Source organism: Drosophila pseudoobscura, chromosome 3, assembly GCF_009870125.1.
Source record: "Drosophila pseudoobscura strain MV-25-SWS-2005 chromosome 3, UCI_Dpse_MV25, whole genome shotgun sequence".
Taxonomy (NCBI): Eukaryota; Metazoa; Arthropoda; class Insecta; order Diptera; family Drosophilidae; genus Drosophila; species Drosophila pseudoobscura.
The window spans coordinates 10,371,358-10,386,601 of record NC_046680.1 but is presented as its reverse complement, the minus strand read 5'-3'; the positions used below and the strand labels follow the sequence as shown (position 1 = coordinate 10,386,601).

At 43.9% G+C, this 15,244-nt stretch overlaps 3 protein-coding genes across 6 annotated transcripts; 1 reads left to right on the top strand and 2 right to left on the bottom strand.

Moving 5' to 3' along the window:
* The first annotated feature begins 1,030 nt into the window (after positions 1-1,030).
* Positions 1,031-1,759, top strand: EMRE (Essential MCU regulator). The gene has a single exon (XM_001360721.4). It carries the CDS (start codon positions 1,167-1,169, stop codon positions 1,455-1,457), a length of 291 nt encoding a protein of 96 aa, XP_001360758.1. The 5' UTR covers positions 1,031-1,166; the 3' UTR covers positions 1,458-1,759.
* Positions 1,760-1,931: 172 nt separating this feature from the next.
* pAbp (poly(A) binding protein) lies at positions 1,932-9,995 on the bottom strand. 3 transcript variants are annotated; one of them, XM_015184158.2, is made up of 6 exons: positions 9,854-9,995; positions 8,263-8,447; positions 5,338-5,810; positions 4,239-5,268; positions 3,861-4,170; positions 1,932-3,796 (listed from the first exon to the last, which is right to left on the bottom strand). In XM_015184158.2, the coding sequence occupies exons 2-5, from the start codon at positions 8,426-8,428 to the stop codon at positions 3,917-3,919; spliced, it is 1,923 nt and encodes a 640-aa protein (XP_015039644.1). In that variant the 5' UTR covers positions 8,429-8,447; positions 9,854-9,995; the 3' UTR covers positions 1,932-3,796; positions 3,861-3,916. The 3 variants fall into 3 exon arrangements, with proteins under 3 accessions (XP_015039644.1, XP_015039643.1, XP_001360757.1); XM_015184157.2 differs by lacking the exon at positions 9,854-9,995 and adding an exon at positions 8,999-9,193; XM_001360720.4 differs by lacking the exon at positions 9,854-9,995 and adding an exon at positions 8,517-8,541.
* A 196-nt stretch (positions 9,996-10,191) lies between these two features.
* Pcl (polycomb protein Pcl) lies at positions 10,192-15,106 on the bottom strand. 2 transcript variants are annotated; one of them, XM_001360719.4, is made up of 5 exons: positions 14,623-15,106; positions 12,825-14,359; positions 12,585-12,757; positions 11,429-12,509; positions 10,192-11,359 (listed from the first exon to the last, which is right to left on the bottom strand). In XM_001360719.4, the coding sequence occupies exons 2-5, from the start codon at positions 14,313-14,315 to the stop codon at positions 10,979-10,981; spliced, it is 3,126 nt and encodes a 1,041-aa protein (XP_001360756.3). In that variant the 5' UTR covers positions 14,316-14,359; positions 14,623-15,106; the 3' UTR covers positions 10,192-10,978. The 2 variants fall into 2 exon arrangements, with proteins under 2 accessions (XP_001360756.3, XP_015039642.2); XM_015184156.2 differs by having other exon boundaries at positions 12,825-14,364; positions 14,623-15,104.
* Between the last annotated feature and the right edge of the window lie 138 nt (positions 15,107-15,244).

The window sequence follows — 15,244 nt, the reverse complement described above, 5'->3', positions numbered from 1 at the left end:
TGGCGGGGGTTGGCGCACGATACTAGCAAGAGTGTAAGGGCCGTGCACCCTAGTATATATACATATATTTATACATGTCGACCCTAATTGTACTTGAACCGAGCATTTGTATACGCTCTTTAATATATATATACTTATATATATATATATATATATGTATACACCCACAAATTTAAAAGCTGTAAATGTGCAACCCAAATAACAATTGTTTTATTTGTGTTGGGACCCCTGGGACCAAATTCTATAGAAGCATACCGCTAAGCCACTACGAAATAAGGGTATTGAGGGAACTACAAAGCAAGTTCCTTGGGCAGAAGCTGGTTCAAATGGACAGATTCCCATCCGGTGCCAGCCAGGATTGAAGAGATTGCTGAAATCTTCAAGTCCCTACTGAGGACAATGACAGTAGAGTATTGCCTACTCGGGCAATACTCTACATACCCTAAATCTACGATTTTAAGGGTACAGCAGGATTAAGCCAAAGGCCTGGTGGACGTGAAGATGACCCTGAGTCGTATCGGCTAATAGGTCTGCAGTTATTCCTTATCTAAGGTGCCAGAGAGGCTTATTGTCAATCGACTTGGTGATACTAGCCGGATCACCATTCGGGAGTGATACGGGACCGTGGAGCTGGCACAGATCCACAGATTGGCAAAGCACATCCTACAGGCCTTTGATGATATAGAATACTGCTTTGCAGTCTTCATTGATTTATTCGATGAAGTTTGGAATGCATGCCGGTCTACTGAACAAAATTAAAAAGCTCTTTCCAGCATAATATTACTGTGTCCTATGATCATATTAGGAAGCAAAACCACCAATCCCTGCTGCAGCCTCAAGGCACTTATCGAACACACCCTACCTATACAGTTGGTAGGGAATATTTCTGAATATATATGAGAATATTTGTAAGTCCTCTTGCGCAAAGCATGAGATTTGGTTTTGTGCTTTATCATTTTTAACTATTTAACAAAAGTTCAGATAAATTTAAAAAGCGCGCCAAGTCAGTGCTATGTAACGCAATTTCACTGTGCATTTTTAAACACTACTCATCGCTGGAACAGCTGTTTGACTCATCATCTGCAAAAAAGGAAAATTTGGGAGACAATTTAATTTAATAATATAAAAAGTCTACACGCACAAAGCACAATAAGAACGGATTGAAGATGATTGTGTCGCGCTTGACATTTCCACTCCAGGCTGCAAAGCTGGTTGCCCGCAAAGCTGCAGGCAATCCCAGCAACAGCATCATCCAGCGTCGCCACATGTCGGGTGTGTATTTCCGCAGTGGGGCACTCAGGCCAAAGCCCGACGAGATGCCCTTCGGCCTCTTCGCCATCTTTTGTGCCGTTATACCGGGACTCTTCATTGGCGCCACCATAAGCAAGAATGTGGCGAACTTTTTGGAGGAGAACGATCTGTTTGTGCCCTCCGATGACGACGACGATGAGGACTAATCAAACCAAGCTCACCTCACCGACTGACGAATTCTGACGGGAGTCTGCCCTAGTCGTGATGAACAACTATAACCAATGGTGGTTCTTCCCCCTTTTGCACTAAGCCAAATGTTTATTCATTTATTAGCTATTTATTCAATGTAAATCTCCACTCTTATGATCCCAAAGCTCTCACATTTTATACTCTTGTTTGTATGTACTTACCACATCCTGCTTTAAAATGTTTCAATGTTCTATGGATAAGATTGATACGCTGACGACTGTTAGTTCAATAAATAAAAAGTTGATTTGCCTATCATAATGTGATATTCTCCCAATATGTCTGACAATCTCCGATTACATAATGGCCAGTGGGGACTGGACCAATTTGTGGGCTGACTAAAATTTAGTACATACATACATACATATGGATATGTATACCGCCCACATTTGTAATTCCCATTCCCCAAAAGAGCATTGAAAAAGGCAAACATGTTTTTTGCCGAAGTGGAATTTTATTGTAATTAAATTTGGGTGTACAAAGGTTTTTCTCTTTACTGAATTTTGCTCTCTGGCGACTATTACATTTTTCTGGGATTGCTTCAAATTTTAACAATTCTATTTTCTGAATTATACAAATTGTGGTTTATATCGCTTGAATACATATATATCTGCTATATATATAATTGTGTGGTTTGCTTTTTGTGAAAAGTAAAAGAGTTCCATCTCGCAATTTGGATTACTTCAATCTTCAGCAAATCTCTGAAATATCCTCCAGTTCGGATTTTTGGGTTTTTTTTATAGTTCGTTTTCCTTTCTTGTTCTTGGTTTTGTTGTTTGCGTTTTTTAAATATTTTGCATTTATTGCGTATAAATGTTTTTTGTATTTTGCAATTTTTTCAAAGATTTTTTGTTTTTAGTTTGTTTAATAAAAAAATATGAATTTCACATCCCCGACAGACACTTGGAGGCGTGGTGACCTATCTGTTTGCTTTAATATATCGTATGAATGGTGTAAAAACAGTATTTATTTATATTCAATAATCTTTTTTCTCGCTATAACAGAAGTCTGAACGCAATTAGGGACATTTTCGATCGCCTGGCCCGTTTTCGTTCGTTAAATATTTTTTGCAAATTGTAATAAAGGTGTATGGTGTGGGTGGGGGGGTCCCCTTTTCTCGGATAAACACAAAATCCGGCTTGCAATGGATTTATTTTTCCTCTACTTCTACTTGTAGTCTCTTTCATCCCCATCAGTATGCTCTCCCTCCGTACGGGGGTTGCGCTTTAGCGCTTTTCTTGTTTATTTTTCTTTGTTTTTTGTTTCCGTATATGTTTTGTTTTAATATGTGTGTTTGTGTGTGTGTTGGTTTGTGTTTGTGTGTATATATATTTTCTTTTTTTGTGCTTTTACATAGTTTTGCAATTTTTTTGTTGGTTTTTCCACTTGTTTTATACGTGTCGCGTTCATTTTTCAACATATGTTCTCTCTTCTCTGCTGTTGGTATTTGTATTTTTCTATCTTTTTTAAAGTAGCAAAAACTTGACTCTCATATTCTTGCGGCTTGCGTTTTTCCCTTTTCTGCGCTTCTTTCTTTACATTTCTGTTCTGTTCTGCTCGCAGTTTTCTTTCACATTTTTTCGTTTTTTATTTTAACATTTTTTGCAATTTTTTTGTGTTGTTTTTCTTTACTTTTTTAAAAGTGTGTGTGGATCTCTCGCTTTGCTTATCTCGCATTTTCTAAACACAAAGCTTTTTTAAAGTTTTGATTTTTGATTGAGAAATAAAGAAAAAAAAATACATTTCGCTTTCGTGTTGTTGTTGTTGTTGAAAAGTGTGGACGAAAAAGTGTACGACAAAAAAGGTTTTGAAAAAGCTAGAAACTGGTCTGAATTTTCACACGTATCGTATCCGACTAGTCTGCCACAATCTTTTTGCTTGAATTGTGTTTATTTTTCATTTATTTTTTTACGCATATACAGAATAAAATTGAAACAATTTAAGCAATGCCAAAAAATAAATGTTCAATTCGCATTTTGTTCTCTTTTCTTCTTCTTTGTTTTTCTATAAAATTGCAAAAATTGATTTGGGGATATTCAAATCGATTTGCGGAATACGTGTTTCTTGCTTTCTGCTTTTCTTCCTTTTTCTTCGTGTACTTGCGTAAATGCGTTCGAAATTAAATGATTCTTTTAAGTGGTTTCTGGGATTGAGAAAAAAGGCTGTAACTCTTTGCGACGTTCCAACCCATAAGTTGTTCTGTGTGTTCATTTTTTGTCCTTGGAAGCCGTGCATTCTTTGCACGAGAATTATTGAATGCGAATTGTTGTTGTTAATGAATTGAAAGTAAAGAGGAAAACTGCAAGAGAATGAAGTAACATTAGAAACCACGGCCCAAGGCTTTCAAATGCGGAAATACATACTTTTTTGGGTGTCGAGTGTTCTGTGTAAAATTTTCATCCGCTTTTGTGGCTCGAGCTTAGTTGGCGGGCTCGCTAACGCGATGCACCTGGAGCACGGCCACGGCTTCCTCCACCTTGGCCTTGAGGGCCTCCTTATCCTCCAACATGTGCAATAGCTCAGAGTTCTCAATCTCCAGCAACATGCCAGTGATCTTTCCGGCCAGGGCTGCGTGCATGCGCTCAATCATCGGGTACAGACGCTCGCCCAGGATCTGTTTCTGCTCCTGGGGATTGGCATTAGCCAACAATGAGGCAATGAGCTTCTCAGAGTCTGAAAGAAGAGAGAAGAGAAATAATAACGCGTGTCCACAAGCCTTTTGGTGCGTCTTTTCAACTTACTCTTGCCCTGCAACTGCTGCGGCATGGGCTGCGCCTGCTGCATCTGCTGCACAGGGGGATTGCGCATGTTCGATGTGTACTTGTAGCTGGGTGCACGCTGCTGGGCACCGCCAGCGATCTGGGCACCAGCGATTTGCAAGTTGGGGGCAGCAGCTGTCTGCTGGCCGGTGATGGCTCTGGCTCCAGTGTTGCGCATGTTGTTTGCAGCCGCGGCAGCAGCGGCGGCATGCGTGCCCTGCACCTGCTGTGGCTGGGCACCACGTGCACCGGCTGCAGCCGAACGGAACTGTGTGGGCACCGCTCCGGCTGCACCCTGGAAGCCTCCAGCAGCGGCGGCGGCAGCGCCGGCCTGCACGCTCTGCACGGTGGCAGCTGGACGCACCTGAGGAGCCCAGCGAGGGGCGTTACGCATTTGGGTGGTCATCTGGGGACCGAAGAAGCGCTGGCTCGGAGGTATGGTCGGAACAAAGAACCCGCCAGTGGTGTTGGGCTGGAACATCTGTCCAAGCTGCTGCATCCGCATGCCGGTCATGTGGCGCATGTACTGCGATGCGAGGTGAGCCTTGCGCTCCTCCTTCCTCTGGGCCAGGGCCACGTACAGAGGCTTGCTGCCGATGACGCGGCCATTCAGTTCTGTCACAGCGCATGTGGCCTCATTGGGTGAAATGAAGCAGACGAACCCGAAGCCCTTGGAGCGGCCCTCTTCGTCGGTCATGACCTTGGCCGAGGTAATTGTTCCATACATGGAGAAATCCTTGCGCAGACGCTCGTCATCAATTGTGTCGTCCAAGTTCTTGACATACAAGTTGACACCGAAGACAGAGTCGTGGCGCTTCTTCTTCAGCTCCTCAAACTTACGCTTGAGCTCCTGCTGGCGCTCAGCCTTTTTCTGTGCACGAGCCACATACAGGGACTTGCTCTCACCCATATCCTTGCCGTTGAGAGCCTGAACGGCGGCTTCAGCAGCCTCTGTGGTTTCGTAGGCCACAAACCCGAAGCCCTTGCTCTTACCATCTTCCTTGGACATGACCTACAAGAGTTGAACAATAGAAATTGTATAAGGTCCGGATCACCCGTTGCGCCGTTGCGAATCACTTACCTTGTAGCTAGTGATCTTGCCGTATGGCTCAAAGAATTCCTTGAGCTTCTCGTCATCAAAGTCTTCGGTGAAGTTCTTCACGTACACGTTGGTGAAGAGTTTGGCCTTCTCGCCCAGCTCCTTCTCGCGCTCCTTGCGGGGAATGAATTTGCCCACGTACACCTTCTTGCCGTTGAGCAACATGCCGTTGACTCTGTCGATGGACATGTTTGCTGCCTCCTCAGTCTCGAAATGGACAAAGCCATAGCCCTTGGAGTTACCCTTCTCATCAATGGCGACCTTGCAGCTCAGGATATTGCCGAAAGCAGAGAAAGTGTCGTAAATGGCTTTGTTGTCGATGCCCTTGTCCAAGTTCTTAATGAACACATTGCCAACACCTGAGCGGCGCAGGGAGGGATCGCGCTGAGACCACATTATGCGAATGGGTTTGTTGCGGATCAAGTCGAAATTCATTGTGTCCAGAGCACGTTCAGCTGCGAATGAAAAAATGTGAAAAAACTTTAAATCGGTTTCAAAAATTAAAGGATATTATAAATGACATTTAATGCTCTTGTGACTCTTCTACTTCTGCCCTGGCTATGCTCGAAGAGCAGCCTAGTGCATGGTAAGTAAAGCCTGGACTTTGATCTGGCAACTTTGAATCTTAGTCGGATCAACGACGAATGCTAGTTTGACCAACCAATGGGTAGAAGTTGCTATAGAGGACACAGGGGCTTCAAGATATTCTGAATGTAATGCTTCTACTTCTGTCGATGGCATGAGGACCCATCTACATGGTAAGTTGCATTCCTTTCTCTGGCAACTTTGAATCTTAGTCGGATCAATGATGAATGCTAGTTTGAGCAACTAATGGGTAGAAGTTGCTATAGAGGACACAGGTGCTTCAAGATATTCTGAATGTAATGCTTCTACTTCTGTCGATGGCATGAGGACCCATCTACATGGTAAGTTGCATTCCTTTCTCTGGCAACTTTGAATCTTAGTCGGATCAACGATGAATGCTAGTTTGACCAACCAATGGGTAGAAGTTGCTATAGAGGACACAGGTGCTTCAAGATATTCTGAATGTAATGCTTCTACTTCTGTCGATGGCATGAGGACCCATCTACATGGTAAGTTGCATTCCTTTCTCTGGCAACTTTGAATCTTAGTCGGATCAACGATGAATGCTAGTTTGACCAACCAATGGGTAGAAGTTGCTATAGAGGACACAGGTGCTTCAAGATATTCTGAATGTAATGCTTCTACTTCTGTCGATGGCATGAGGACCCATCTACATGGTAAGTTGCATTCCTTTCTCTGGCAACTTTGAATCTTAGTCGGATCAACGAGGAATGCTAGTTTGACCAACCAATGGGTAGAAGTTGCTATAGAGGACACAGGTGCTACAAGATATTCTGAATGTAATGCTTCTACTTCTGTCGATGGCATGAGGACCCATCTACATGGTAAGTTGCATTCCTTTCTCTGGCAACTTTGAATCTTAGTCGGATCAACGAGGAATGCTAGTTTGACCAACCAATGGGTAGAAGTTGCTATAGAGGACACAGGTGCTACAAGATATTCTGAATGTAATGCTTCTACTTCTGTCGATGGCATGAGGACCCATCTACATGGTAAGTTGCATTCCTTTCTCTGGCAACTTTGAATCTTAGTCGGATCAACGAGGAATGCTAGTTTGACCAACCAATGGGTAGAAGTTGCTATTTATTATTTATTTCGACCAACCCCAGCAATGCATTGACGCCTCGCCCTAACCTCATATTGGGAGTTCAGTAAACTGGATGGAATGCGCCAAGCTTTCACAGAGCAGCGTAATCAGTCCCCCATCCACATGCCGGGCCGAACCGTCCCCCAGCCGTGTGCTTAATTCAATAAATATAATGTGAGCGCGGACAACACAGCCGAAACGAAGAAGCAGCAGCTATGCGCAGTGAAAGTTTGTTTTCTTATTGTTAAAACAAGATTTCCATAGGCGAAAGGCATGGAGCAAGGGGGAGGCGAGGATGGCGGCTTGGTTCAGTGACATGTCAAGAATTTGGAAGTGTTAATGAATTAAAGCGGAAAAGGCATGAATGGGTACGTGCTATATGAAAGTGAAAGCAAAACAAAAATAAAACATCGTTATTCGGCAATCAAAGAAAGCATGCAGAAATGTAGCCATTGGAATATAACCTAAAACGATGGCGAGTCGAAATGGTTTAAACAATCAACACATGTTTATGGAAGAGCTCACACACATGCACGCACGTTTATTTCACACACACCAACACGGAAAGATATTGACAATTGAGCGCATGGCTGTGTGCGTGAGTGTTTGTGCCGCTTGGAAACAACACAAAACGGCCAGAGAAAAAATCCGGACGAACGATGAAACACAATGAGGACTGGTGCGGGGTGGGGCTGTGATAAGCCCGCTGTGTGCTGTGTGGATCCATATTATGCCACAGTCATTATTGCATATTTTCAGTATGGAGACTACGCTATTCAGAAGTTTCTAGTCGAATGGGTGATTTGATTGGCAAAAGCCAGCTGTTTTTGCCTCCCCTTTTCCACTTTCTTTCCATGTACAACAACACAAATGGAATTGACATGTTCACATATAGACCCCACACCCACACAAACACATACAGTTAGCAGGCGAAGAATCAGGGTTCAAGTTATGAAATATTTCATTTTTACTTTGAAACGTGGACTCCAATGTTCGTTTTCAAGAATTTTGGCATATAATCTATGTAAATTTTCGAAATGCTGAAACCCCTGTGCGGTGGCAGATATATACATATACGTCCCTTTGTGTGTGTGCAAAATTTGCACACGTGTTTTCTTTGTTTCGAGCGGGAGGGAGAACTACTGGATGCCTTCTGAGGGGTGCAGTGCAACTACGTGCACATTACTTTACTGCCTTTGTGGCGGATTACTCACCATCGGCTGGCTGCTGGAAATTCACGTAGGCATAACCCAATGAGCGACGGGTAATCACATCGCGGCAGACGCGTATGGACAGAACTGGACCTGCAGTCGAGAACTTTTCAAAAAGTCCAGCTTCGTTGATATCCTGGTGCAGATCACCGACGTATAGTGAGGCCATATTTGGTGATCGGGTCTACCTGTAATTTAAATAAATTATTTTACGTTTCACATATATATTTCTGTTTTTTTTTTCTTTAGGTTCGAACCGGATGGATTCGGCAAGGCAGGCAGAGAAATAGAAAGAAAAAAAAGCGGCGTGGCTTTTGCTTTTCGGTTCGTCTTTCTGTCTGTGTGTATGTGTGGCAACTCTGACGCATGTGACAGTCGAACGGGTCGACATGGCAACACTGCATGTGCTTTGTTGTTGCTGGCCCTCTTCGTCTCTCGCACCAACACAAGCAAAGACACTCGCGTAGAAAAATTTCCACACACACAAACGCACAAGCACACAATTAGACACACGTTTTGCCTAGTCGAAAATATTAGATTTAGCTTAAATTTCAGCGAAATATTCGAACGTCACCACGGGGCTGTGCCCTTTCATGCTTTTCAGAGCCAAAAATCACGTTTTCACATCGCCATCTTGCGTCGACGTCGACGTTCATCGAGCCACATTTCACAAGAAAATTCCGCATTCTCTGTGCCCCTGCTTCGCCCGTTTTCCGTCGTCTTCATTTCTCCTACTTACGCTTAAACACTTGCTCGAATTTTTTGCTACTTTTTACAATTTTTTTTGTTACTTTTTATGTTTTTAATTTTTTTTTTGTTTTTTAAGGTTTTTTTCTTCACAAAAAATATGTGATAAGCCGTGTGCTATAAGCGAATCCACGACCGCTCACGTAAACGGACTCTGACGACTCGACATTAGGGATGGTGACAGTTTATCGATACATATTGTGTGTGGATAATATATGCGATAGTTTACTGGACTGCATATGTGGATATTTTGTGGGATACATAATCCGTACTACTTTTGGAGCAAGCAGATACTATTTTTTCACGGTTTCACGTTAGCTTAGATCAGATATATCCACAATCGCATCCCTACATATAGTTGGCGGTGTCAGAAACATCGGTGTCTTGCGTAGCTGACGTAGGGCTGGTGCAATAGGAACCAGGGCTGAAAAAAAAAAATGCCCTTCGTTGCAAAATTGCACGTTGAAATGCCGCTTGGGGCGTCTCAGACCGCCCCGATTACGAATCCATTAAAATGCAGACCGATTGAGACAATAAAATCAACCGACATGACCAACAAATGTTTCAGACATTTGACGGGGTTATAGCCGTCACTTTTGTGTAGTTGCCATGTAGCAGAATGACGAATAAAAAATGTTTCTCGGACTATGTGCGCATGCTCACTTTGATTTACCTTTCTTTCAATAAGTTTTCACGGCGGCCGCGCCGCTTGCTACGAAATATAAATTTAATTTAAAGAAACTTGGTGGCTTAACCGAATTCTGTCGAAGACTTCCACTTAGCTTAAATGTGTGTGCTTATTTGGCGTTTTCTTAACATATTGGTGTACTCCATGTTGAAAACTTACCTAATTCAGCGGTAACGGGAAATTAACACTTCACTTCGACAGAGTTTTCGTTTTTGAATTTTTTTTTTGTTTGTTTTTTTGATTGCCTTTTATATACGAAATTAACAAAAATCTAATAAAACGTCACTGAACGTATTCATAAATGAATATTTTTTTGTAGTTTTTCCGGCAATATGTTTTTTATGTTATTTCTTGGCAGCTACGCTCCGTGCTATCCTGTTGGGATACGAGTACCTAATGAAGTCTCCTAGCCAAAATTGACACGACGTCAACTAAAGTGTCAAAATATGGCCTATTGGGGTGGTTCTAAAAACGGAAGAATGATGAACAAGAAAGCATGCTCTTCGAAACATTTATTTGGGCACTATATACTTTAAAAATTTTCATATTTTGTTCCATTTTATTCTAATAATAATATAAGTCTGCAATGCGCAAATGCATGAGATTTAGTTTGCGTTCAACTCGATTTTGATTTCGTGTAGCTTTTAATACTTAAACCTTATGGGTATGTATGTATTTCTTAGTCATGAAGTTTCGTCTAGTGTATGGATAGATTTATTAGGTAATTATATTATTACTAAATTTGTATAATTTTGTATGGTATACCTCAAGTATTTTTTGTATGCATAACATGATTTGTGAGAGTGGTTTCTTTTTCCTTCCAACATATATTTTTCGAAAATATACACAGGCTAAACTGAATCGAATTCTAATTGAATATACATTATTTAATACGTTCTCTTTCAGCAAAGACTTTTACATTAGCTTCCAGTTAAATCTTCTAATACTGCGCCAATTTTGTGGTTACTTCATATTTTTCTTGTTGCAACAATTAACTGCCATTGCACAATAAAAACCTGTATTCAGTTGCGTGTTTTGCATTTTTCGCTTTAACATTGCATCGTTTTGAATGCTGATCCAATATTTTGAACATTCTTTAGCTATTTTGGCAGTGGATCGGTAATCAACTTTTAACAGTAACAAAAATAATGAATAATGAAAAATAATGAAAAAAAGCCAAAAGCTAGCAGCAAACATTCTCGTCTTAAAAAACTAAAAAAATAAAACCATAAAAAATGATAATGATTATAGTCTAGAATGGATCTAAATCAAATGCCAATAGGTTTAGACTCCATTTGTCGTTGTCGCTGCATCTCCACCCCATTCCACAAGGTACTGAACCTGACCGTTTCCCGTGCGGCGTTTGGCTCGGATGGCAAACGGTTCACCGGCATCAATGCGATTCATGGCGCCACCAAAGTACTTTTTCACAGACTTCTTTAGATCCAGTATCGAATGTCCATTGCCAGCACTGCTGCTTCCACTGGTTGCCGTCGAGCTGTTGGAATTTCTGCGACTCTCGATGGGAGAGCTGCGAGCGGACTTTTGCGGCCGTTGGCGCAGTAGACGGCCATGCGTAGGCTTTTCTGGCGGCGGCAGCGAATCTTTGGCATATAAGGGAAAGTATGGGCTGGATAAAGGATTGATGGTCGTCGTATTGATAATCTATATACAAAAAAACAACAATTTTTTTTGATTCAAGTAGATCAGAATTCAATCGTTCTGGGCTCTTACCTCGACGGTTGTCATGCGGCGATTCCGACGCCTGCGCACCTCCTGGTTGGGGCCTATGGTTATATCTTTGGCACTCAGTCTTCGCTTTATGGTGCGCACGACGCGCGGCTGATCCATTCCGCCTCCCTTGAGCTTAAAAATTCTGTTAATGACGCCATCGACTCCAATGCCCGTTCCCGTACCCAGCCCGAATGCCAGGCTGCTTTTCCCTTGTGATGATTTTTTCGGTGTGGCCATAAGAAACGGATTGTTGCGGCCTCGAAAATTTACTGGCGGCGGTATAATGAGGTCCAGGGAGCTGGTGCCCCGACTGCTGCTTGAATTCTCATCGGACGAAAGATCACAGTGGTTTCGGCTGCTGTCGTAGCGCCTAGACAAGTGGAAAGCCTTGCGTTTGCGGCTGCTCTTGGCGTTTGGTTGCGGTTGAATAGGTGCTGGCAACTTTCCATGGTCACCATCGTTGGCATTATCATCGGCTAGGTCGAGTGTGTCCACTTTATCGAGGTGCTTCTGCTGCAGCTCCTGCTCTTCAGGGGTTTTGTTGGCTTTCTTTTTGGCTTTCTCAATGATCTGCTTTATCGGTATCTCATCCTCGCTGGTATTGGCCGCCTCCTCTTCATCCGTACGGAACTCGTACACATCTTTGGACCCACTCTCACTCTCTTTCCCTGGCATTAGCAATATGTTGAACCTATTCACCAGAACCGCATCACAGACCTCCTCGTGCGGTTGCAGCCACACTTTTGGTGTCACGGGTGGCCCACTGTGCCGCAGGGCAAAAAAGCTTGGATCCCGCTTGAACTCACGTCCGCACACAAACCTCCCTGTGTGATCCTTCAACGTTTGCTTGATGCGTTCCATTAGTGCCGTCTCTGGCAGGGTCTTCCATTGCTCGGCTATGGGGAGCTTGTTGCGCTGCTCGAGGACGAATGGCAAGATGTCTAGCAGATGATGATACTTCTGATTATGATGCTTGCGCAGATTATAGAGCGCAATGTGGAGCATATCCACCCAGTCGATTTGAATGCGCCGCACATATTCCACGCCATCGTTGCACACCGTGCAGCAGAATACAAAAAATCTGCAAAAAAAAAAAATTAAATTACCATTAGATGCTGGCTCTCAGTGAAACGAAAGTGAAAAGCGTTCTCCTTACGTGTCGCCCCGCAGCAGTTTTTCTTTAAAGTTCTGCATGCACTGAGTGTGAAACCAGTTCTGACATTTGCAACACTGCAGCATGTTGTGATTGAATTTTCCCGGCTTGCCGCAGTAGCAGTAGATTTGCTCCTCGTTGACCCGATGCTTCTCATCCCAGCTGAGTTTATCCGCCTGAGAAACGAACCAATAATAATCAATAATCCTGTGCAATAATCCGCACTCTGCATGATCTACTCACATGATAGGGCAACTGACGGCAAATCCCTGGAGGCTTCTTCGCTGTATCATAATTCAATGGCTGTTGCATTTTCATGGGCTTCGCACATCGCTTGCAACTCCAAATTCCACTGCCATGGGCTATTTCGGTGGTACAGCCACGATGGTAGCCCCGGCCACAACGTTCGCAGATTTCAACGACATCCTGTTGGTCCAAGCGCTTGCAGGCCACACACATGGGTCCACTAACCGAGGCATTAGAATAATCCGAGCCTCCGCCGGCTCCTCCATCGCCACCTGATGAGCCGGCGCCCAGCTTCCGTAGCTTGTCCAGCTCGTGCCACTGTTCCGATTTATCATCGAACCGGATGAGAAACTGATCGGGTTTTTTACCAACGATGGTTCCCAAATACAGTCTTCCATCGTCGCACTTAACGAATACATCCTCCTGTAGCGAGTAGCTAATAGCGGGGGGCGATGGCGTTGGAGGTGTCGGCGGCGCTGAGTTGGTGCTCTTGAAGCTCGGCTTCATTTGGCTCGACACTTTAAGCAGCGTCGGTATAGGTATGGGTATGGGTATGGGTGTGGATGTGGGTGGTGGTGGAGGCGAGGGCGAAGACTTTCCGGGAGAACTCATTGTCTCCGGTGTGGTTGGCGGCGTCTGAGGTGTCGTTGTGGTGGAGTCCGGTTCATCTATTACTATCACAGCGACAGTAGTTGTCGTCCCTCCACCAGAGCTGCTGCTGGAAACGGAACTGCTGCTACTGCTACTGCTATCGGCCGTACTGCTGTCAATGAGCGACAGGATAGACTGGGCCTTGTGCTGTATAGCTGGGATGATGGGTGAAGGCTGCTGGGCCGTGCCAAGAGATGTGGTGAGGTTGGTACTGGCGGCGTCTGCATAGTGATTGTTTATGCATATGTTGATGCGGTCATAGACCGCAGGCGGCTGGTTGTGTGACGAATGGACCACTTGCTCCCGGGGCAGCGGTGGGAGGTGTTTGCCAGTCACCAGGCCTTGATTCAGCTGCTTGGTGGACGTGGGTGCTCCAGCCTGGCGTGGTGTCAAGTAGTAGGATTGAACGGGTGATGATTTATTAAGACTGTACACACTGGGAGCAGTGGATATAATGCGTATGTTGTTAGCATTAAACGGGTTGGAATTGGAAGTGGATGAGCTGGCAGCCTGCTGCTTGGTCGGAGGGTTCTGCTGGCCATAGCTGTTGTTTATTTGTATGGTTCTGGGATGCGTTGGCTGCGTTGTGGTTGCATAATATCGCTTCGGTCTATTGGTAGGTCCGCAAGGGGCGATTCCCTGCGTGGATGGCAGGATTTGGTAAGTCATCCATTGGGGCTGCTGTACATGCTGGTGCTGCTGCGGCAAGTAGCTGTAGGTTGGAGCTGGGGTGGGAACTGGTGCGGGACCTGTGAGTGGCGGCTGCTGCTGCTGCAGGTACGGCTGGGCAACATTGTGCGGTGTGTGCTCATGTTGCATGTGAAAATGGTTGTTCATCTTTGTTGTTGTGTGAGTTTTATGTGCGGATTATTGTGCGCAGTCTTTTCTGGAAAGGAAAAGAAGCATCCTTCGATTAGTACAGCCGGCTTTTAAATTTTCTTTCGCGTTTGATTAATTATCACCGGGCTGAGCTCAGCAATCTGGCGCCTTTTTCAATGAATTTGTTGTTGCTTTGCCCCAATACACGCTCACTCAAATTACACGTATAGAAGTCTAGAAGCGGGCCCTTTTGTATTCTGTCGTTCTACAATCGTATTTTTCCACACGCACGACGGGACACATTTTCAATGGCGATGTTACCCACCTTTCAGTGTGTTTCAACGCATGGATTAAATTAGCAATGCATTGAAATACATTCAGTTGTAGGTTTTAAGTATAGTTGTGCATGGTTCATCATTAATACACGCAAAAATGCACTAAAACAATCACTTGCTTCGGCAATTAAAAGAGTCAGCCATTTTTCAACATTTCCGACAAAGTAACGCAAAAAAACGCCAAACGCGTTAATGGTCTGTTTTTGGCTAAGGTTAAGGTTTCTTTGTAACCATGGCGTTTTTGATTTATTGAGAGTTGAGCTGTTTTAGTTTCTAAAATCGGATTCGTCAGCTATTTAAAATAGTTTGAGTTCTTTGGCACAATGTGTTATTTTCGTTGCTTCATTTTGGCGCAATTCTTTCTGCTTTCCAGCATTCCAACATTAGTCGGACTCAGCCACACTTATAGTCGCCGCCAAAAACGAATGAGATGAGATGAAAGAGTAAATCAATTCTAGCAATGCCGTATGTTTTTGAAAATAAACATTTTATAGCTCCCTTCGGGGCTGTAATAGTGATGTTTTTCCTTCGTGTAAAGTTTCAGAATCCCTCGCTCCGGCAGGTGGCTTCCAGCTTGCTGGATGGGATGTCCCCGATACTGTAATCGGAGTG

Excerpts from the sequence above, each read along its gene's own strand:
- pAbp (XM_015184158.2), bottom strand. The coding sequence starts at position 8,428 with ATGGCCTCACTATACGTCGGTGATCTGCACCAGGATATCAACGAAGCT. Across the intron at positions 5,811-8,262 it reads TTTCCAGCAGCCAGCCGATG|CTGAACGTGCTCTGGACACA; the intron begins GTGAGTAATCCG and ends TTTCATTCGCAG. Across the intron at positions 5,269-5,337 it reads GCAAGATCACTAGCTACAAG|GTCATGTCCAAGGAAGATGG; the intron begins GTAAGTGATTCG and ends CAACTCTTGTAG.
- EMRE (XM_001360721.4), top strand. The coding sequence starts at position 1,167 with ATGATTGTGTCGCGCTTGACATTTCCACTCCAGGCTGCAAAGCTGGTT.
- Pcl (XM_001360719.4), bottom strand. The coding sequence starts at position 14,315 with ATGAACAACCATTTTCACATGCAACATGAGCACACACCGCACAATGTT. Across the intron at positions 12,758-12,824 it reads GCCGTCAGTTGCCCTATCAT|GCGGATAAACTCAGCTGGGA; the intron begins GTGAGTAGATCA and ends TTCGTTTCTCAG. Across the intron at positions 11,360-11,428 it reads GCCGCATGACAACCGTCGAG|ATTATCAATACGACGACCAT; the intron begins GTAAGAGCCCAG and ends TTTTGTATATAG.